Below are 23,998 nucleotides of genomic sequence, written 5' to 3' on the forward strand. Positions count from 1 at the left end.
TATTCTAAATGTTTTTAAACATTGAAATGTTTTGAAGTTTACCACCTTGGGGACCCAATTTTAGTGGAAAGGTGACTCAGAAATGTTTTGAATAGATCATTTATTGATGCAGAATGCCATTGTTCATACACCTGTAAGAGATCAATCTTAAGCAGGTTCACTTAGAATCTTACTCAAGTTGATTCAATGGGGATTACTCCCAGGAAAGTTAGGATTGCATAGTAGGAAGGGGAAGCGATGAGCCTAGACAAAGAGAGAGCTTTATGCAAACCAGGTAGTATGAAAAGCAGCAACCCAGGATTCCCTGCTCATAATCACACTGAACCAACCATAGCTAATTGTGGCTTTAAAAAAAACAGATTCTAACTTTAGAGAACCGAATTAATTATGATTACTGAGGCAGCAGAGTTCAGACAATCCACAAACTAGCATAATCAGAGAATAGTTTTGTGTGATGCCAGAACTAAGCCTATGAGAAACTTTTAATGACCAGGAACAGCCACACTGTAATGCTGTAGAATATTGCCACAATTTAGTCCAGTGGACTCTTGAGCATTCCTTCCATAGCTAAAAGAGTTTTCTCATTTATTTCAAGCACAGTGGCCAACATTTAAATAAATATAAATCTGGGGATTGTGTGTACTTCTGGGCACCCAGTCTCCAAAAAGTAACACAGTCCCAATTCTAGAATGCTTGGCTTTCTGTATATGCAACCCTATTTGTTCTTTAATCAGACATTCCATTTCCCTCCACTCCATTATCAAACTACTTACAGTACCTGATATATTTTTAGTCTCTCTGAATTGCTTGCAAGCCATTCTACAATGTCTTTGGAGATGACATAACCAGATCCACAAGCGAAGGCTGGGTATGCAGGACTTGGATACTCCAGTTCTTGCCACTTCCCTGTCCGATCAACTGCCCAATTTAATCTGAAACTTAAGAGCAAAATCATCAAATGTTCTTTTAATTAAGATAATAAATAATTTTCCTGTGTGCAATTTAAGGCTCTTTCAAATGTATTCTCTTTCTTTCAGCGGCTTGACTGATGGGATCAATCCTTGCTTTAAGAACAGAGATGTAAAAGCCAAGAAAAAAAACTGGGAAATTTTGGGGGAAGGAGGATGTTTTTTCTTCTCCACCCCCCCCCCCAGCCTTTAAAAAAATTCCAAAGGAAAAATTGGAAATTTGGGGGTATACTGAAACATACTGTAAACATATACAGCACTTAAATCCAAGATGCATTTTTGTACCTATAAATTAAGAAAGAGGAGATAAGCTTGTTTTAATTCATGCAAACCTCAAGCTTGCATGAAGATAAAAATGAAGGCTCAGAATCAGAATTCAGACCTGAGGTACTGATTCTTTTATTATTAAATGTGTTTTGTACATAATTAAAATGCTATAATATGAAAACATTATTAATTTTATTCCGTGTTTGTGACTTTTTTGACCAAATAATATTTTTTGTTATTTACTACAAAATTTGTGTTTTCTGTTTAACTCCTGTTTTTTTTCCTGCTTTTCAGATAGCAAAAAATAAAAATACATGTGCTAAAGTAGCATAAAGTACATCAGCTTGCAGTTTTCTCTCAAGTATTGGATATATTTGCAATTTTGCTTGTAAACACTGAAGCATTTATAAGTTTTACATTCTATAAATGTCAAATATAGCAATATTATATGCTAAATTAAATAGTATACATTTTATGTATTTATGTAATTTGAAATGTTGTACTCCGCCCTGAGCCCACCTGGTGGGAAGGGTGGACTAAAAATCTAATATAATAAATAAATATGTTGTTAAAGCAGCAAAATTAGTTTAGGATTGATAAGACAGCAAATATTGTATATATAATTCCCCCTCTCCCGCATCCACCCTCCCTGCAGCTTAAAAAATTCTGAAAATTTTACATGTCTATTCAGGAGTCTAAAGGTTCCTAGCAAGCCTGTCCGGATCCCCAGAGGACTGTTGGTAGCCTAAGAAAGTGCCAAAGTGCAAAATTCCAAAAGACTGGCAAGTGAAGCCTCACTAGTCATCAGCATAGCGAGCTGCCACCAGTCTCTTTTAATCCACAGCTTGAGACCAAGAGGCAAGCTTCAAACCTGGGTGCTAACAGGCAAAATGAGCCCTGCAAGGTAGCCACCTGCAGCAGGTCCAGATAACTTAACCAATTACAAGGGACTTTACCTGAGACAAGCACTGCAGTTACCTGGAGGAAGAATTAATTATTTCATCCCCATAATGCTATGTATTAGCAAGCTGGAAGGCTAATGCCAGCCTCTTTCAAGCTTTGTCCTTGAGAGCTGTTACAGTTTTGCACACATGCAGCTCAAGACCTCTCTTATCTGACTGGAACTGACAGTACCAACCAGCCTTAGTCTCCCAAAAGAAAAAAAAGTCTCAAAATCCTGAACAAAAATGTTTAAATTGAACAAGAAATGCATTGAGTAAATGAGTTTCTTTATGTAGAGTACCAGACAAGAAGGGATGTACCCTCATTCCCCAGATTTCCTGCCTTCTGATAAAGCAGAGAAATAGACTATAATTCAGACAGTAACTTTAAATTTTTTGTTCTGATTTCTTTTCCTGCTGCTTTTTTCCATCCTACAGTTTAACAGAAATGCAAACAGGAAAGAGGTGATCTATTTCCTCCTCTACTTCCTCTATTTGTTTATAGGTGCTTCTCACTATAGATGTACTTGTTCCCTATTCTGATATTATTGTAACTGTATGAAAGAGGTCACCTAAATTGGCTTCCAAGATCCACTGGCTCAAACAGTTCTAGAGGTAGTGGATCTAATGCATTCACCAAAGCCTTGCTCCTCTGACCCAAATATTCTGCTTCATAGGTTGAAGCTTTTACTTCTCATTCATTCATTATTTATTTGATGTCATTTATAGTTCACCTTTCTCACTGAGAATCAAGACAGATTATATGGCGTGAGATTAACACAGTCAGTGTCAAGGATATTTCAATAAACAATGCCATAGGATAAATAAATGCAAGTTTACAAAGACATAAGATTAGGGAAAAAAACCAATAAAAAGTTGAAGAAATGCTGCAAAAGAGAGCACAAACAATTCTAGGACTAATATTAGACAACACAGAACTACCCAGTACAGTCATACTTAAAGCAACTGGTAGTACATAGGAGTACATACTTAATGCAATAGATAGTACGTACAGCAACACAGTAGTGAAGTCTATGGTCCTTCACCATTTACAGCAATAGTAGTGAACTTTATGGTCCCTCCCTATCCCTTTACTTTTTTTAAAAAAATAGATTTTATTGGATGAGGTGATATAAAATAGTTGGTTAATACATACAACTTATTCAAATTAAACCTTTCTGAATATATAACCCCACCCCCTCCCCTCCCCCTTTTATCTATTGACTTCCAACAACACTCGAACCCCCTGTTTATTCATAGAGATTATTATTTCATTATAATACAATTATATTATGTTACCCATGGTAAAGATCTTATATATATTCCCTTCGTTAAAATCTTACTTAATAAAATTTAAAATCCCTCCAAAGACCACAATTGTCCTTTAACATCGCATTTCTTTTCCAAATATTTCTTAAACTTCTTCCAGTCTTCCAGAAAAGTTTCTGGATCTTGTTCTTTAAGATTTCTAGTTAATTTGTCCATTTCGGCCATGTACAACAGCTTCCTTGTCCATTTTTCAATATTCGGTATTTCTTCTTTTTTCCAATATTGAGCATATAAAATTCTTGCTGCTACTATCATATAATACAACAATATCTTATCATTTCTATTAACCTCTTCTAAATGTAAAGATAGTAATAACATTTCTGGATTTTTAGCAACATTGTATTGTAATATCAAAGACATTTCAGCACATATTCTAGACCAGAAGTCTCTAGCCTTTTGGCAAGTCCACCACATATGAAATAGAGAACCTTCATGCTCCTTACATTTCCAACATTTATTCAATAACTGTTTGTTAGCTATGGCTAATTTTTTCGGTGTTAAATACCATCTATACAGCATTTTATAACTGTTCTCTTTAATACTGGTACAAGTTGATATTTTTAAGGTATTTTTCCATAATTGTTCCCATGCTTCCATCGCTATTTCCTTATTACAATTTATGGCCCACTTTACCATTTGCACCTTGACTGTTTCCTCTTCTGTAAACCACTTCAATAACAACGTATACATTTTAGATATTGCTTTACTATTATCCCCCAATAATAGCTCCTCTAGTTCTGAATTTTTAATTCTAAAACCATTCTTTCTATGTTCTGAATCAAATAAATCTTTAATTTGTCTATATTGTAACTAACCATATTTAAATGGCAACTCCTCGTTTCACTTAAGTTTCAACCCATCATTGTCTAATACTATTAATTCTTTGAGGGTAAGCCATTCCTTTCCCTGATATTCCATCTTTGGGTTAATTACTTCAGCTGGAACAATCCAAAGTGGTTTCTTTAGTTCTATAAATTTCTTGTACTTGAGCCAAGTTGACAATAGATGCCTTCTAAGGTAGTGGTGCTGAAACATTGCATCCATTTTGTACTTTTCATACCACATGTATGCATGCCATCCAAATAATTTATTATATCCTTCCAACGTTAATAACTTGTGATTGGTCAAAGACACCCATTCTTTTAGCCACACCAAACATATCGCTTCATGGTAAAGTCTTAGATCAGGTAACTGCATTCCTCCTCTTTCCTTCGCGTCACAAAGAACTTTCATCTTGACTCTTGGTTTCTTTCCTGCCCAGACAAATTCTGATATCTTCCTCTGCCATTTTTCAAATTGTTTCTTATCTTTCACAATTGGAATTGTTTGCATTAAAAACATCACTCTGGGCAGTACATTCATTTTAATTGTGGCAATTCGACCTAACCACGGATTATTTAATTTATTCCATTTTATCATGTCTCTTTCAATTTGAGTCCAGAGCTTTTCATAGTTATTCTTAAACAAGTCTATATTTTTAGCTGTCAGCTCTATCCTCAAATATTTAGTTTTGTGTACCACTTCGCAGTTTGTTAGTTCACTTAATTCTTGTTGTTTCTTCTTAGTCATATTTTTAGTTATTATTTTTGACTTCTTTTTGTTTATGTAGAAACCCGCCAAATCTCCAAACTCCTTTATTTTGTCCAGCAGTCTTGGCAAGGTTTGTAGAGGGTCTTCCACTATAAACATCACATTGTCTGCAAATGCTCTCAGTTTGTAGGAGGATCCTTTTATTTTTATTCCTTTTATACTATCGTCTTCTCTAATCCTCCTCAATAATACTTCTAAGACCATCACAAACAAAAGCGGCGATAGTGGACATCCTTGTCTGGTTCCTTTCCTTATTTCCAACTTCTCTGTCAGGTCGTCATTAACACATATTGTTGCCCTTTGTAAGTTATAAATTGTTTTCACTGCTTGTATAAATTCATTACCTAGATCCATCTTCTCCATAGTTGTGAACACGAAATCCCAGTTCAAATTGTTAAAGGCCTTCTCTGCGTCTGCAAAGAAAAGGCCAACTTCCTTATCAGGTCGCTTATCGTAATATTCAATAGCATTTATCACTACTCTCAAATTGTCTTTTAACTGCCTGTTTGGTAAAAATCCGGCCTGATCTTCATCTATAAAGTCCATTAACCATATTTTGAGCCTATCCACCAGTATTCTTGCCATTATTTTGTAGTCATTGTTTATAAGCAATATGGGTCTATAATTTTTCAACTCTGTCAAATCTTGGCTTTCTTTTGGGATCAGCGCAATACTTGCTTCATTCCATGTATCTGGGACACCCTTTTCTTGAAGCATATCATTCATTACATTTTTTAAAATCGGTACTAGGTCCTCCTTCATTACTTTATAAAATTTAGCTGTGATCCCATCAGGTCCTGGTGCTTTCCCAATCTTAGCCGCTTCAATTGCCTGTATGACTTCTTCTGTTATTGGAGCATTCAGTCTCTGTTTCATCTCTTCTGGTACCTTTGGTAAGTAGGCATTCCTTAAATACCCATCTATCTCTTGTACATTCACAGATTTCTTTTGAAATAATTTAGTTGTAGTATTTAAAGAACGCATGCTTAATTAGTTGATGATCTTTCAATTCTTTACCTTCCTCCATTAATGTATTAATAATTTTCATTTCCTTCCTTTTTTTTCAGTTGCCAGGCTAAATACTTTCCTGGTTTATTTGCTCCTTCAAATGACTTCTGCTTTAATGTCTTTAACTTCCATTCTAGCTCTTTATTACTAATGGCTGTTATTTGATCCTGCAATATTTTAATTTCCTGTATAATCGACTTTTTTCCTGGTCTTTTCTTCAATTGTTGTTCTTTTTTATATATTTTTTCTTGAATTTCTTGCCATTTCTCCTGCTTTCTTTTCTTATCCTTACTGTTAAGTAAGGTTAAATTTCCTCTCATTACAGCCTTATAGGTATCCCATACCATCTGTGTTGAGACTTCATTGTTGTTATTTGTTACAAAAAATTGCTTAGTTTCTACTTTCAAATACTTCAAATTTTCCTGATTTTGTAATAAGTCCTCATTTATTCTCCATCTAAATTTTCTTCAACCCATTGTCCATTTCCATAATATTGGGTTGTGGTCTGCGCTCACCTTCGGTAAAATTTCCACTTTTTTTGTCAATAGAGTCAAATCTTTTGTTGACCAAATCATATCAATACGTGAAAATGATAAGTGTCTTGCGGAGTAGTATGTAAATTCAGTACTTTTCGGATTTTCTTTTCTCCATACGTCTTCCAAATGTTCTTGTTGAACTAGTTCAAAAAAAGGTTTTGGTGGCTTCCCTGATTTTTTAACGGTTGTTTTTGATTTCTTGTCTAATTGCAAGTCCACCACACCATTGAAATCTCCAACCAATATCATCTGATCAAATACATCCTGATCTAATTTATTCAAGAAATCTTTAAAAAATTGGTCTTTTGCTCCATTTGCCGCATAGAGAGCTATTACCAATATTTTTTTCACATTTATATTTATTTCCATGGCCACATATCTTCCATCTTGATCCTGAAAAATTAATTTTGATTCTACAGCCTTCTTTACATAAATCACTACTCCTTTCTTCTTTTGTATAGACGCTAATATATATTCTTTCCCCAATTGTTTGTTTTTTAAATATTTTATATCTTTATCTTTAATGTGTGTCTCTTGTAGACATACTATATTACAATTTTGCTTCTTTAGCCAATGAAAAATTGTCTTTCTCTTTTGAGGTGAGTTTAGTCCATTCACATTCCACGATATTAATTTGTACTCCATATTTTACATTTTTAATAGTCCAGGAAAGTCCTCTGCATTTTCCTGTAAAATTTTTTCCATTTGCTCCTTTGTTTTGATGATAATTCTCAAGGCTTTGTAATAAAAGCTTAGACCTTCTGGAATTTCCCATCTATATCTGATGTCTTTGTCTCTTAGTTTCTGAGTCAATTCCCTATATTTTTCCTGCTCTTGGAGAATCCGTTTTGGGGCTTCTTTCATGATCTTAATTCTACTCCCCTCCTTTATTAAAAGTTTTTCGAAATGCCTCTTAAGTATCTCTTCCTGCATTCTCTTTGTCACTAATTGCACAATAATATCTCTTGGTAGCTTTCTCTGTTGTGCAAAAGCCGAATTGATTCTGTACGCCAAATCCATATTTGCTGTTATTTCATCCTTCTCTTTCCCTAAAAATTCTGCCAATATCTCTGTCATCTGTTCTTGTGTGGTTTGAGTCTCAGATTCCTGAATGCCATGAAATCTTAACAGCTTTTCCGTCGCCTTACCCTCCATCATTGCCACTCGTCTGAATCGCTTGATTTTCATGTTTCATTTCTGCTTTTATGTCATTTGTCTTTTGTTCCACCTGCTCCACTTTTTTAGTTGTCACTTGCAAATCTTCCTTTACTCCCTCTATCTTTTTTGTCAGTGCAGCTACATCGGCTTGAATAACATCTCTCATCTCTTTAAAATCCTTTGCCAACATTTCTTGCATCTTCTGTAACAACCTTTGTGATTCTCTGCCACTTTTTTCCCCAGTCCTTCGATCGCAGCATCCACCGAAATTTGCCATTCCTTATCTGCTCCTTTTTTCCTGGCCATCGTGGGGCTCGGTTTCAAGCCTCCCCACGTGTCTGCTCTTTTCCTCAAATCCGTGTTGAGTCGTTTAAACCTTGCCTTTTCTTAAAATTTCTTAAAGAAAAGGGGGGGGGAAGCCTTTTTAAAATCCAAAAATGTCGGGCGTTTTTTCTCTATGGTACCATTGCAACGTCTCTATGATTTCTGGTTTAACTTTGTACCTTACTTAAGATGGTACACTTCCTGTTCCTGTTACCTTCGTTGCCTCCCAGTGGTATACTTTTTTTCTTCCTTTTTACGTCAATCCTCTTCCCTTTTGCTTTGCTGTCCTTGCTAGGAATCCAGTTGTCTGCTCTGCTGTTAACTTCCCATCTCACAATGTTTCTCCAGTCCCCCCTCCGCTCAGTTCTAACCGCAGTAAGTATAAACAATATTTCTTTTCAAATTTTTAGTCCTTATTTACTTCCCCAGCGTCTTCAATTTTACTCTGCTTCTATTACTAAACGTGTCTTCTTTTATATTCTGTCCATTACTTTATTTTCCCTTGGTCTTTTTACTGCCCTCCCATTTTTAAAAGTCCGATAACGATTTTTACCTTTGCCGATTCTGTGGGTTGTCTGTGTTGTTTCCTTTGCTTATTCTTTGGTAAAAGCTGTTGCTGAAGCTTGGTTCTGATGATCTTATGCCAATTTAATGACTCCTGAGGCACTGCAGAGATAGAAGCTCGCCCTTCTCCGAGAGGACCTCAAGGTGGTGGTGGGAGTCCTTGATTCAGAACCCCCTCCCTCACCTAGATCACACACTCTTGGGGGTGCGTAGCATTCGAGCTCAACTTCTCCCTGAATTTGGGGTGGAAACGGGTGTTGGGGCACCTTGCTTTCCAAGAAAAACAGTGTCTCGGACAGCCCAAGTCTTAGGCTGCTTCAGACCGCCATAAATCCAAACCAGAAGTCCCTCCCTATCTCTTTACTGATGGATCTCTTGAGGCCACTTTCTTACACTACAGCCTCCCATCTGAGCGAAAAGCCCTCTTGAACAATTTCGTTTTGCATCGTTTATGGAAGGCCAGGATAGTGGGAGCTTTCCTAACCTCCTCAGGTAGGTCATTCCATAATGTGGGAGTAACAGAAAATGCTCATGTATGGGCAGCTGTTGATTTTGGCCATATGAAGGGTGGTACCTGAAGAAGGTCCTGTTCAGATGAGCGAAATTGCCATGGTGGAATATAGGGAGAGAGGCAGTCCCATAGATACGATACTCCAAGGCCATGGAGAGTTTGTAGGTGACAGCCAATACCTTGAATTAGGTTTGGTAACTGATAGGAACCCAACAGAGTGACTGTAGAATGGGAGTAACACTCATGGCTCTCCTAGTTCCCAATAATAGCCGAGCTGCAGCATTCTGTACCAACTGGAGTCTCTGAGTTAAGTTAGAGGGGAGACCAATGTACAGTGCATTGCAGTCAACAAGTCTCAATAATAATAATAACTGCACTTATATACCGCTCTTCTAGACAGATTAGTACCTCACCCAGAGTGGTGAACAAGTTGCTACCATGGCATGGATCCAGGTAGCCAGATCAGCCATGTTGAGGTAGGGGGCCATCTTCCAGGCTAGGCTGAGTTTGTGGAAAGCATTTTTTGCAGCCACCTTTATTTGCTTTTCTAGAGGTTTTACATAGAGGTTGAACAACACGGGAGATAAGATTGCAACCTGTGGAACTCCACACAATAATTCCCATTCTGCAGATAGTCCCCAACAGCTGCCCTTTGAGTCCATTCCAAGAGATACAATTTAAACCAGTCTAAGGCACATACCTTGAAACCCACTCCTGCTTCCAGATGCCTCAACTAAGTGCCATGGTCTACTGTATCAAAGGCAGCAGATAGGTCCAGGAGGAACAATAAAGAAGCATGGTCTTTGTTTACGTTCGGGCAGGGATCATCAACTAGTGCCACCAGAGAAGTGTCTGTCCAATACCTCAGCATGAATCCCTACTGAAGTTGGTCCAAAGCACCAAACATATCCAAGAAGACTTGGTCAGCTACTGCTCTCTCAATCGCTTTGCCCAGAAAAGGCAGATTGGAGATGGGGCGATAATTTGCCATGTTGCTTTTGTCTAGGGCTGTTTTTTAAGTAGCTGGTGGATAACTGCCTGTTTGAGAAGTCAGGGGAAGGTGCCCTGAGTTAATGACTGATTTACAATATACCTCAAAGGTTCATTGTAATGATTTTAAGTAAATGCGTGTATGTGTCTTTAAACACTTGGTGAGGTATAGATGAAGAGGGGGTGAAAGAGAGGGATGAGTGAGTGATATGACTGGTTGATGACTGAGAGTGTGGGTGGAGTGAATGCAATTCTAGATTGAGAGTGGAGAGAAAATATTTAATCAGGGCAAGAGAGGCAAGTTGTGTGCAGCCTGAGCTTGTTTATGTTGTCTGAGAGAAATATAACCTATGTAGAAACCTGAATTGTGTGTTTGTGAAAGAACAGTCAGAGACAAGCAGGCAAACTGTGTGTGCCTGAGAAAAGGTCTTACTTGTGATCGAGAGAAATATTAATATCAAAAGCAGGCAAACTGTGTGTGAAGCCTGAGAGAAGATCTATGTGACTGGGTTTAAGTAAAGTAACTTTAAGAATTGAGAACTACTCTTTTGAAACCATCAAGTTTTAGAAATAATATGAAACCAATATGCTTCTTATAAAAATAAAAGTTTACTTTGGTTTTTTTTTTAATATCCCAGAGTATCTGTCATTCCTATATCCCATTCCTTTCCTCAGGGCCACATAGTACCATGAAAAAGCCTGACCCTTGGACACGTTACTAAAAAGAAAAAATTAAGTTATTCTAGAATTTAATTCCTGGTGGCAACAATCTACCAAGAGGGGGCAAGAATAAAAGGCTTAAAGACTAAATCTACCCCAGAGAAAGAAAGGGGTCGTAACATTCATATATGTGGTCATTACATGATTTTAGCAGCCAAAATGGACAAGGGTCCAGTGTACAGGTTGTGGCTTTCAGATGCCAGGAGCCTGTCAATATCCACTGTAACTGTTAAAGCTATCCATTAAACTGTTAAAGTAGTCCATGTGTGAACTAGACAGTGTGATGGGTGTTTCTTTGACCTCACCTCTATTACAGCTGCTGTCCAGATCTAAGCATATTTGTGCTTTTCTTTAGCAACGAGCTTTACAAAGGCATCACATCTAATGGTCTTTAAAATTCAGATTTAGGATTAGGAGATGACAAGATAACTTGAATTACTGGGATGGTCATGAGCTGGCTGATGCAATAGTTGCAGAGAAATAACTTTTCTTTGCTGCCCTCAGCGCTGCTTCATAGGTCTTCCAATTGACTGTGTAGCACACTTCTATCAGTTTCAGCATGATTTTTGTACCAGCATCTATCTAGACATTTTCCAGCCTTCTTTAGGTCACCCAGCTCCATGGTAAACCATGGGGCAGGTTTCCATATCAAGGGAGGGAGAGGTCGTCAAAGGGCAATGTTGTCAAGGGCTTCAAGGAGCTTCACATTCCATGTTCCTACAGCACCTTTGACAGAGCATGTGTTTGGAATCCTAAGATCCCTCAGGGCATTTTAGAAGGTCCATGAACCTTTTTGGGAGAACTAATTTAATATGTCCTCCTGGTTTGGGGGTGGATGGTGGTATTCACTGTCGCAATATTGACTGTTGCCTAGATAATGGTCAGACTATGATTCAGGCTGTATCTCCAACCCCGAAGCAAGGCCCTCCTTCAAAGCCTCAATGCAAAATATTAAGTCCCAGGTTTGACCTCTTTCATGTGTGGGACCTGTCGCTATTTGAGAGAGGCCCGGGGCCACCAGGGAATCAGAGAATTCCTGGGACGGCCCTGATGTGGAGCATTCAGCATGGATGTTAAAGTCCCCCTGAATGATCAGTCTAGGTGTTTCCAACACTACATCTGAGATCATCTCTGCCAATTCAGAAAGAGTATTTAGTGGGGAGCTGGGTGGATGGTAAATAAACAGAACGCTTTATCTCTGGTTCCCAATGAGAGGAACATACAGTCAATGCCTATTATAGGTTGCACTGTAAGTCTGCAAAAGTTAAAAGACTCTCAGAGGATAATAGCAATCCCTGCTCCCCAGCTGCCAAGGTATGGTTCGTGCAGGATCACGTTTTTTTTCTTTTGTCTCCTCTTAGCCCACTGGTACAATGGGCAAGTCAAACTACAACCATTTTAGGGGCAGGAAAAATGTCTGTATGTAACTCCATTATGATTGCAGAGATCCAGAGAGATTACCAATATAAATCTTGAGGGGCATTCTAATGTAATTGGCTACAAATGCTTCCTTTCACTGAGAGACACTGTGACACAGAGATCTCTGTCTTTTGGTGCTACACCTCTGAAGATGCCAGCCACAGCTGCTGGCGAAACGTCAGGAACTACAATGCCAAGACCACGGCAATACAGCCCGGAAAACCCACAACAACCATCGCTCTCTGGCCGTGAAAGCCTTCGACAATTTATATCCCAAACTTTTGCTCCACCGGCACCAGCATATTTCTCTGATACACAAAACTTTGATGGCATAGGACAGTCCTGTGCCCTAAGAAAGTATTTTGTCTTGGAGGAACAACTCAGTGGAGCAAAAGGATAGGATCCAATCCCTGGAATAAAAAGTTCAAGAGCAATAAACAGTGATAAAATTAGACACATTTCCTAGAAAGTGTACTATAAAAATACTTTGTAATTGAGTTAATCACTGGCTTTCATAGTGTCAATATGGAGCATGTCTGTCACTCACTCACTCGCTCATACACAGAGCACTTCTCTGTGTAAGATCACAGGTTCTACCAGCCATAATGGATAAAGGCCCATGGGGAAATGCATCAAGGTACAAGCTAAGATAGTCAAGACGAGTTTAAAAGAAAGGTTCTAGCACATGTTTTTTGTACACTGTTAAATGTTCTTTAACAGTCCTCTTCAAAGTAAACAATGCAAAGAAACTTTTGGTGCACAGAAACATTAATTATTGATTGTGCTGTTCAGCTGCATATTACATTTTGACAGTGCACAAACCAAGCACTTAACTTACAATTCATGCAGTGTAACGGCTTGCCTTTAGCTCTGCCGTTAGGTCCTTATACTGCAAATTAAAACAGTTACCTGAAACTGGTTTCATCAATCACATTGCTACAGAAGTCCCTGAGACACTTCTGTGACTGTGAAGTTCAAGTTAGCAACACAAAAACACTGTAAAACTGAATTTTGTTTGCAAGAAATATTTGTATGTTAAAAGTATCTTCTAGCCCATGTTTTCCCCACTGTCTATTTTATTGTAAGCTTCTTAGACATCAGGGACCCATTTGGTTTTTCTTGTGAAATTCTGGTGTTGGAGAGTGCTGTCATGTCATAGCTGACGTATGGTGATCCACAGTGGGGGTTTCAAGGCAAGAAACTAACAGAGGTGGTTTGCCATTGCCTGCCTCTGCAACCCTGATGGAGGTCTCCCATCCAATTACTAACCAAGGCTGACCCTGCTTAGCTTCTGAGATCTGATGAGATTGAGTTCACCTGGGGACTATCATATATATTGATGATGATCATCATCATCATGAATACTAAAGATGCACTCACTTTCCCCACCAAGTATTTGGTCTGCCCAAGTTTTTAAGCTTTATTCTGTTGAACACAGCTTCCAGATCTATGTAGCAGTCATCGTCTGTTTTCAGCAATACGTTGAAGCTTGCCGATTCTACCGTCCTGTAGCCAAACAAACAAACAAAATCATGGAATTACAATGAAATGCCTTTTAACTGATCTTGACACAGTTACACATGTAACACCTATATTCAATTACTGTAATACGATATGCACCAAGATGCCCCTGAAGACAGTTTAGAATGTTCAACTGACACAAAATTCAGTAGCAAGAACATTAACTGATCTTTGCTGTAAGATCAGTTGTCTACTAGCTACGCCGGCTACTGAATTGTTTGTGGGCTCAGTTCAAAGTGCTGGTCTTGTCTTCTGCATTATATAAAACACTTGGGCCCAAATCACTTCCATCTACATCAAAATGCCTGAGCACCAGACAGCAGCCTTCCTGTGAAAAAGGCCTTATCTGAAACGAGGTTGATTAGGAGCTGTGGGGAGGGCCTTTTCAGTTGCTACCTCCAAATTCTGGATTTGTGGGATAAGCATGTGTTATTTTAGTATACCTAATGATTGCACTTGTAAATATGTTAAACACAAAATCACTTACTAGTAAATATTTTTGGTTGATAGTTAGCTGTCTTGGAAGGCTTTTTGGCCAAAAGATGGCACACGGAAGTACTAAACAGACAAAATGGCATGCAATGTAATTCCTTGAACAGATAAAAGAATGTTGACCTCTGTTTAAGCTGCATTGGCTGAAAGTTACAAGACTACACACAGCTTAATAGGAAAGTTAATATTCTTTGTATTTCTTTTCTGGTACATAACATAATCCTATTTTTAAAAAGTTCTGGGAGATAGCTACTCTTATCTACCCAAGGGGTGCATAATCCCCTCTCCTCCAAGTACAGCTTCAGACATCTGCCATTAATAGAGTTCTCAAACTCAGTTCTAACATCCAGGGAAATGTATGCCTTTTTTTTCCACGCTATTTAGTAAGAAAGACAAACAGAGCAACTGAAGATCTGAAGGCTTGTGTTCTTCTAATATAGTTGTGGACACATGTAACATATCAGTCATATTCCTTAGAATAGCTGGGACAAAGGCAGAATGAAGATGGATCTTTTGATTCCTATGAAACCTAGAGTTCACCTTCAGTATAAGAGAAGGATCAGTGCACAAGGTCACCAAATCCTCCTGAAAGGAACACAGGTCTCGGATTGAAAGAGTAGCGAATTCCAAAATCCTCCTGATTAAAATAATGGCTATGAGGAAAAATACTTTGAAAGACAGTATTTTTAGTGGAATTGACCTCAAGGATTTGAAGAAGGATTTATGCAGGATTCTCAGCACCTTGTAGAGGTCCCACATAAGAAAACAATGTTAGATAGGAGGACTGGATTATGCTGCTTCTCTTAGGAAATGTTTTATATGGCTGTATATAGAGAGAGGTTGTCCTGCAACAGGGCAGAAAACCAATGAAAGGGCTACCACTTGGCACGGAAGAGTGTTAAGTCTGAAGCCCTGGCCTAGCCTATCCAGAGGAAGTGAAGGACCTCTGGTACCCCCGCTGCAAGAGTACCAGTTTTCTTTCTGCAGTACTTTATATATCTTTATAGATCCTGTGCACAGAGGGCACCAGAATCACCCTAATGATGTTTTCTGGATAACCATATTGCTCTAGCACTCTCCTTTCAATCTCCACACAGAGGTGGGGCCAACCTGGTTTGGGATGGAACAGGGAGAATGTAGGAGAATATCATGGGCTGATGAAATGATCCAAGGTGGTTGTGCCATCAGTACCATCAGAATGAGGATCTCTTTGTCCAGTGGGGCATGATGAGGTTGACCTCTTTCCTCTCTTAGTATCCTGCTAACTGTTCTGGCTATGAGCATGGGCAGAAGAAAAGCGCAGAGGGGAGTCCCTTTGGCCAGGGGCTGAGAGTGTATCCGCACCCTCCACCTCCTCCAATGGGAATCTGGACAGAAACTTTGTCACTTGTTAACTTGGGATCCAAAGAAGTCCAAGCAGGAGAGGCCCATCCTCCTGGTCACCATTTGGAAGACCCTGGGATTGAAGGCCCATTCACCTGGATCCAAGTCCTGCAGCTAAGCCAATCTGCCCTCAGTTTGCAAATGCCAAAAGGCAGCCAAGGTGGGACTGACCATTGGAATAGAAGAGTTGCTATCTACTGGAGAGAGCGAGACCTTGTGCCTCCCTGACGATAGACATGAGTCTTCCTTGTATATGGTTGGTAAGGATGAAGACATGAAAATGCTCTATCACCCACTGAAAGGAAGTGTGAGTCATATCACTCTTAGCTCCAGCCAATTGAGTTTTAGTAAGTTTTACTTGAATCAGACTGGATCCTGCAATAGCTCCTATGCCCAGAAAATGGAAGCTCCAGAGAAGACCAATGAGGCTATACTTGCCCTAATAGCGAGGACTGAGGCTTCATTTGCCTTCTTGAGGGAGAACTCATTATTTTTGTTGCTTTGGTCTCTAAGGGTATTCTCCCTGTCCTTGGGAAGAATCGCTCCAGAAACGAGGGCAGCCACTGAGACATCCACCTGGGTACCTTCAGGGCTTTCACAGTGGCAGAGAATAGGGGATACGTTCTCATTGCCATGGAGATTAAACCTCTTTCTTCACCCAGGGAAGCCCACTCGTTTCTGAGGGCCTTGTCAAAGGAGTCTGGGGAGGGCAGAATCTGGAAGTTGGGCCTGGCTGGCAAAAGAACCTACCATGTCCCCTGTTGGTAGTGTCTTGAGGAGTGGCTTGTCCAACAAATCATAAGCCAGAGATGACCTTCCCGAGAAGGCATGGGAAATACTCCTATTGGAACAGCCTTGTCAAGGCTGGGCCAGACAATGTTGTTTTCCCCCCACCCACACCCCTTCTTCTTTATTCAAAGACATGGATTCTGAAACAGTGTTGGAGTGCAGTGATTTCAAAATGGCTAGAAGGGGCAGAGTGTTCTGGCCTGGGGAGAAAGGGCAGAGAAGAACACTGGACTCATGGTCCAGCAAGCCTAGCATAAAAGCTGCGATGGTGATCTCTAAGGGTAGCTCTGGGATCCGGGAAGTAAAAGCTCAGTTCCCCCAGGTACTCTTCTGGCTTCTATTGGGCCCCTTTCTTTGTCTCCTCCTGGGAGGGGAAGGAGAGGAGGGAGAGTAGAGAGAGAAGGAGGAATCCTCATTCCTAATTCTATGGTGTCTCCTTTTTTGTGCCTTACTTCCCTGAGATTGTGCTTAACAATATTTAGTAACGTAGGCACAGAGGTCTGGTTGGAGGGAAGGTCCATAGATGATAATCGGTAGGGAAATGAGAGAACAGTGACCATCTGAAGACAAATGCAGTGCCATTGTCTTATTAACTGCTTTGAGGCTCAATTCCTATAGTTGAGGTTGGAGGTGGATGGGGAATGCCCTTCGGTGCTCATACCTGTCACAACCTCTTAGCCTTGCAAACATGACAGGGTGAGAGTCATTGGTTTGGACATATTGAGGGTGTTTTTGCTGATGGACCCATTTGCCATGTGTACTTCAAAGTGGGAGAGTTTCAGCGGAAGAAGAGGAGTTATAGCCATAGCAGAGGCTTCTTCTGGGGCCCCAAAGGATTAGACTAATGTACTGTCTTGGGTGGTTCTGCTGCAGTTGCTGCCTTGGGACATTCCAGTTGAGGCAGTTTTTTTCTTTTTTGCTCCAACAAGTGCTGCGAGTGAGTGAGAGTCATGGGAAGCAGATGAAAACTTTTTTAGATGTTCTAACATTTTGTCCTGCTTTTTCCTAAATGAGGAGAAAGAACTGTAGAAGCTCATCCATCCATGGAGCGGGCAGGGCATAGACAGGGTGCTGCCTCAGGATAATGGAAAACTTTGTGAGAAATTTGCATAAGCCCTGCCCACAGAGCAAATAGGAGGCTCAACCCGCATAACGATACTCCACTGATGAAGAACTAAGCAGTGTGGCTTAGAATTACAATAATATAACACCAACTGATAAAAGCATTAAAAGAATGGGTGGCCAGCTTGCAACACTGGTGCCACAAGTGGCACAGGCCGCAAGAGTTTGATACAAGCCAGGACATGAGCAAGGTAGATTGCAAGCTACAACCCAAATGAGACCTGTATTCCTGCACTGCAGTGTCTTGCGCTACAGTTCAATAGATTAGAGCTGTGTATGTCCTGTAGTTGTACACTAGACTACCTAATATTTGAATATGACTTGTGATTTGTCAAAAGATTGACCATTACTGGACTGAACAAACGTAAAACCAGCAAATAACATGAACTAGCCATGTCAGAAGCTGCATTTTTATATGCATTGTCCATACACTACTAAAGTGCATATTTCTGGTGATTTTGAGTAACATGCTAATACATTATTGTAAACATGAAACCAGTCTAAGTTTTTCATGAGTCCCATCCTGATTGCCACGATGTTCTTGTTTCTTATTAAGCTCCAAAGCCAGGCTATCCCTTCAGGTAGCATCACTAGTCACACTGGAAATGGGACAGAAAATCATAAATGCCCAGAGAGAGGAACAGGGTTTCTCCTTAGGGTTGCCAGGTCCCTTTACCCTCCAAGCAGGAGACCTGGCTCTTACCTCCTTATTCTTTACTCATGCATGGTCCCGCAACTGCATGGTGATGTCACTTCCGGCAACGTCACCATGCAGGTGCAGGGGGATGCACCCACTTCACAGCAGGCCAATTTTGGTAAACAGGTCCAATTCAGCCCATTTGGAGCCCAAATCAGCCCACGGCGAAGCTCAGGAGTGCTCCTGGGATGGCATGATGATGTCAATGACATTATCACGCCACCCTGGGAGCGTGCCCAGGAGACCCGTTCCCATGCCTTCCTCCCCCACTGGTTAGGTAAGTCAAGGCGGGGGCAGAGGGATCCCCCGCCCCCATTGGGGGAATGGAATCCCTATTTTTCCTCCAAAAAGAATCAGCGGATTGGCTTATCATCAGCTAGGAAGGGAACCGAGTCTGTGCCTTGCACTATGTGATAACAAAAAAATTATTTTTATTTACTTTTTTAAAACCTCAAGAGAGAATTAGTATTGCCTTTCCCAGGAACATGGGAAGAGTTCCTTACAGGAAAGGCCCATGTCAGGCTGACATGCCACAGCATCTATGAAGAATTGGATACCATTTACTCAGGCTGTATTCTGTGTTATTTAAATTCCGTTTTGCATCCTCCCATGTGTCTGGACTCCTTCCCTACTCCCCTTTTCCAATGTAAATAGTTATATGCAACTTTCCCCTTCCTCTGTTTTCCAAATAAAGTTTATACTTTGTGTCATCCCCAGATCACTTAGATGCAAAAGGACTGGGTTATGTCTATGCCAGCACTCAGATGAGCCAGGCTGTGAGATTAAGTGACAGGCACTTAAATGGTGGCAGTTACCTGCTGAGAATGTAGGGCTATTGTGTCAGAGCAACAAATAATGAAACTGTTTTAGGGAAGCAAGATCCTGTTTCTGGTTTTCCCCTTCTCCTTCTTCCTTTGAACCACTGTGACAAGGTAGCATGGTTTTATATAAAGGACTAAAAGAAAACTCAGGAAAGAATTTTCCCATTCATTCATTTAGCTGTTTTAATTTGATGAATTCAGGCAAGATAGAGCTGAATTCAATGGGATAAAAATTGTTAATGCTGCAAAAATCGGCACACCCAAGTTCACATTGAACTCTTAGGACTGGAGAGAGAAATTTCAGTGAACGGTCAGGTAGGGCTGTAATGGCATTTTGTTCTCAGCATGGTATTTCCACTAACTGATAAATACCACAATCTCTTGTCCTTACTTGATTGATTAGAAATGAGGAATAATCTTGCTGCAGAGGGACAGCCATGTTGCTGCTTGTCTGGCAGCAGACAGAGGGGCAGACACCCTCCAAAATGAAGAAAAATATCATAAACAGATCTGATATGAAGCTGCGCGCAGAGACCTTGCTGCCTATTGGAAAGTTTAAATCGAAAAGTATAAGCAATAGAAGAGTTCTGTTGGACCACTAATGCTGCCTCTTGTCTGTTGGTTTGGTGGAATAAGGGCAGAAGCTACTCTTAGTCCTATCTTGGGTTCTCTTTGTTGATGTTTGGAAGATTATGGTAGAAAAGTGGGTACATGGACACTATGAAAGATATCCTTATCAAGTGAGTTGAGTTCAGCCTATTGTGCAATGGTGCTTTGCAAGTTGCTGATGAAAGACTAGTTATGATAGGATGTACCAATTACTTTCTTGGTGCAGCAACACCAGTTTTGTAATTAATCCATTATTAACGGGATGTAACTCAGCTGTTGTAGGTATAAAAACCAGCATACATGCTTGTTATGGAACCAGATCATATTTTCTTATGGTAGAGTTCATCTATGTACTTTGGTTTCTTTCTGTACCTAACAATAAAAGTGCTTGTTCGTAAAAGTAAATATTGCCTCCTCCCTCCAAGCTGAGGATTGTAGCACTCAATTTTTTAAAAAATGAATTATGGTATTCACAATGGTATTTAGAGAGTTGTTGTAGTTATCAGATATCTTTCAGCGAGGTTCAGTGGCCTAAATGTACAACCTTAGTGAAAAATATCATTGCACTAAAGTGTTGTCTATGATACAATATATTGACTGAAGCAAAAAGTGAAAAGTGGAAGATAAAATAGTCTTGAACTGGGATTTATTGACTCTAAGTGGCACGGCTTGACATTTGTAAAGTCACAATGCCTAAACTATCCCTAAATTACTTCATTTTTCAGTCCAGGAGGCAAGAGACTGTTGATGTTCTGAACTAGGGCTTGAAATCAGTAATGGGCTGGATGATGGTGAACAAGCTGAAACTTAATCCTGACAAAGCAGAGGTTCTCTGGGTTTGTAAAAAGGTTGACCAGTGATCTGAGATCTCCCTTGTCTTGGAATTCATTTGCCCAGCTTTGGCTGATGCATCAGATGCATCCATGCCTGGTTCAGTCAGAACTATCCCAGTGATCCATGCCTTATGCAATATGCTGTACTTGGGGCTGCCCTTGAAGATAGTTCTGAAGCTGCAACTACTGCAGAATGCTGAAGCTGGACAGCTGATTAGGGTCAACTATCAGGAACATGTGACCCCAATATTGCAGCAACTACATGGAGTACCAAACCCAGTTCAGGGTGCTAGTTCTATCCTTTAAAACCCTAAGTGGCTTGAGATCAGGGTATCTGAAGTCTTCTCCCATATGTTCCTGCCCAGAAGTTAAGATCACAGGAACATCAAAGCAGCTCAGTTTGTGGGTATACATGAGAGGGCCTTTTCAATGGCAGTCCCACAATTGTGGAACAATGTCCTCAGGGAGGTGTTCCTAGCCCCCTCACTCTCTAGTTCAGGGGTTCCCAACCTTTTTGAGCCTGTGGGTCCATTTGAAATTCTGACCAACAAAATGGCTGCCACAAAATGGCTGCTGCAGCTTACCTTCAGTCATATAGTGAAGATTCTTGTACTCTGGAAGCAGCCTCTGCGAAAGCAATGTTTTTAAAAATCTACACAGCTGATCAAATATCCAATGGCCAATCATAATCCGTGCTGGGCAAAAGCCCCACCTGACCCCACCCCCTTTCTAAAAACACATATGTGCCCACAGGCATAAAGTTGGGGACCCCTGCTCTAGTTTAAGAAGATAGCTGAAGACTGTTTTATTAGGAGAGCTTTTAACATACTTTAACTATGTTTTAACTGTTATTTTTGGTTATGGTTATTGTAAGCCACCTTGAGCACCTTTCGAGAAAAGGTGGCTAGTAAATATTGTAAGTAAATAAATAAAAATGGGACTGGATATGCACATTAAGATGGGAGGTGCACTGGGCAGAGCACAAACTACCGAGAACACATATACAAAAAAGAGAAAAGAGAAAAAAATAAACGTAAAGTTTAAAAAGTTCACACAACAATGCAATGATTGCGTTGCATATGCAGTGCATGTACTGCTCTTTATTAATGGTATTACAGATAATGCCAACTGGTATTATCTTAACACCCAGTTACACTTCACATGGAAATCAAAACAGCAAGGGATGAATTAATCTGAGGGAACAACTGTATTTTCTCCAAAGTATAAAATGTGCATTCGTTGCTGGGGAATATGATGGAGCCAACAACAACAAAAAAACTGCAACCAGGCAGCAAGACATACAAACTGAGCCTCAAAAAGCAACAAAAAAAGCACATTAATTGTACTAAAGCCCATTGGCAAAGTCGCAACATTCTTTTCACACCTACCATCGATAGAAGTATAATAATTTAGCTGGAACATTTCTGTATGTGTCAACAACGTCAACAAAAACAATATCTTCGTAAGTGTTGCTTTCATCTTTCAATAAGGCATCTTCCTCTTTAAGTTTATTTACATGATGCATAATCCTTTCAGGGCGACTCTGCAAGCTTTGTAAAAGGGCCTCTCCTTCTGAAAACGAGGCAGGAGATGTTAAAATTTTTTTTAATCACAGCTATGTACAGCATCCACATGACAATTATAGACAAGCCATATTTTCTAAGATTTCCCGTCATATCAACAAGAATGCAACTAGATTATTCTTGAGAAATCCAAGTGCAGTTTTCCAAGATGGCACATAGGAAAGTGTCAGTGTAATTAAGGGTTTTCTGCACAATGTTTTTTCATCAGTTCTGGCCTCACATTGCTTCAGTTTATCCCCTGATTTCTGCAAGCAATTTTGTGCATTTAGTTTTTGTTCCCCCCTCCCTCCATTTCTTTTGAGACCACTTCTACCCCAATGTTTTTCTGGAAGCCAATTTTGAGTTACCTTTTTCTCATGCATGTTTCTTTTGGTTTTCTTTATCTCACTCACTCCCACCTCCAACCCACTTTGTAATCACTGGACTGTCGTCATCTGGAGCTCTCTCAGCCCCACCCACCTGATTGTTGTGAGGTAATAATAACACTTTGTAAACTGCTCTGAGTGGGCATTAAGTTGTCCTGAAGGGCGGTATAAATCGAATGTTATTATTATTATTATCATACCACTCTCTCTCCTCCCCCCTCTACCCTGAAGACATGGGTTTTTTTCAATCTTCTTTTAAAAAATTCAACACTTATATTGATATAGAGATATAAACATTCCCCAAAAATAGGTTTTGTGGGTTCTCTAGATTCCAAAGTTAAGTCTCTAGCCCCTTCCGTTGCAGAGATATGGCTTTTTCCTTATATCTCCGGAAGAGAAAGAGCTAGAGACGTCCTGTTTTTTAATGAAAGCTGGGAATTCACAGAATCTGTTCATTTTACATTCAATCATTATATTGATATAAGCCAGTGCAAAAAAAAATTAAGTGGGATAAAGTAGCGCCGATGATACCAATGCTGCAACTTGTCAGAGAAGTTACTACAATTCCTAATCAGATATTAGAATCCCAGAAAAACAAACTTGTACCAAAGGAGTATTCCAAACAGAGTGGAAGATGCATGACCACTAGTCTAAGCAGTATGGCATATATATCTGAGACTTGCCTGAGCTCAGCTACCCATATAGCAACGAAGGAAAAAGCATCTGCCAGCATAATTATTCATGGATGACACCTTTAGATGCTTTATAGAATATCTGCATACTCACCTTGAATAGTGTAAATAAAACCACCTGCGATTCCTTCCACACCTTGCGTAAATTCATATGGCAATGATCCTTCTCCTGCCTACTTCACATAGTGATTAATAATATGAGAATTAGGTCATTTTTTACAATACAGCTAAAACAATCCAGAACCTCTTTTAACTGTCAAGAACATTGGAATATTTAAGGCTGCAATTACCCTGAGAATTTTTAAGCCCTTTCTGGTGAGAGGAAAAGATGTGGTTATTTTAAGAAATACATTTAATAATAATTGCCACTACTGAGAGAAACTTGGGCACCCATGAACTCTGCTACAATACTACCCTCTTTTCAAGGGCTCTTGAAGCAAATCAGTTGGGGTGCTTTTCAGTTGTAGGACACATTTTTGGCTCATCACCTTCAGGTGGCAACTCATCTGACCAAGATGCAATAGCTCAGAATAGTTTGTGAACCATTAAACCAATGCCTTAAAAAGACAATTACATCATGGCTGCAATCTATTCATTTCCCAGAAGTAAATTTAATCCATGACCTTTGCAGCTAACAAAGGGCATACAGATCTTTATTTACAGTAAGAGAAGCGAACTGTTTGGTGTTGTCAATAGATATATCCCTTTTCATCTTGTATTCAAAGTCAAGATTCCTAAGGTGAGTCAAGTTTATCATGAACTAAGT

At 39.7% G+C, this 23,998-nt stretch overlaps 1 protein-coding gene across 5 annotated transcripts in view; it reads right to left on the bottom strand.

Moving 5' to 3' along the window:
• The window catches only part of B3GALNT2 (beta-1,3-N-acetylgalactosaminyltransferase 2), a 92,025-nt gene that overhangs the window by 14,163 nt on the left and 53,864 nt on the right, over positions 1-23,998 (bottom strand). For 3 of the 5 annotated variants that reach the window (XM_055000216.1, XM_055000201.1, XM_055000224.1), the window contains 4 exons: positions 23,327-23,405; positions 21,981-22,164; positions 13,706-13,831; positions 779-938 (listed from right to left, as the gene is read on the bottom strand). In XM_055000216.1, coding sequence (XP_054856191.1) covers positions 779-938; positions 13,706-13,831; positions 21,981-22,164; positions 23,327-23,405 — 549 coding nt within the window. The remainder of the gene's footprint in view (positions 1-778; positions 939-13,705; positions 13,832-21,980; positions 22,165-23,326; positions 23,406-23,998) is intronic. The other 2 variants (XM_055000209.1, XM_055000232.1) reach the window with 2 other exon arrangements.

Source organism: Eublepharis macularius, chromosome 1 (genome assembly GCF_028583425.1).
Source record: "Eublepharis macularius isolate TG4126 chromosome 1, MPM_Emac_v1.0, whole genome shotgun sequence".
NCBI lineage: Eukaryota > Metazoa > Chordata > Lepidosauria > Squamata > Eublepharidae > Eublepharis > Eublepharis macularius.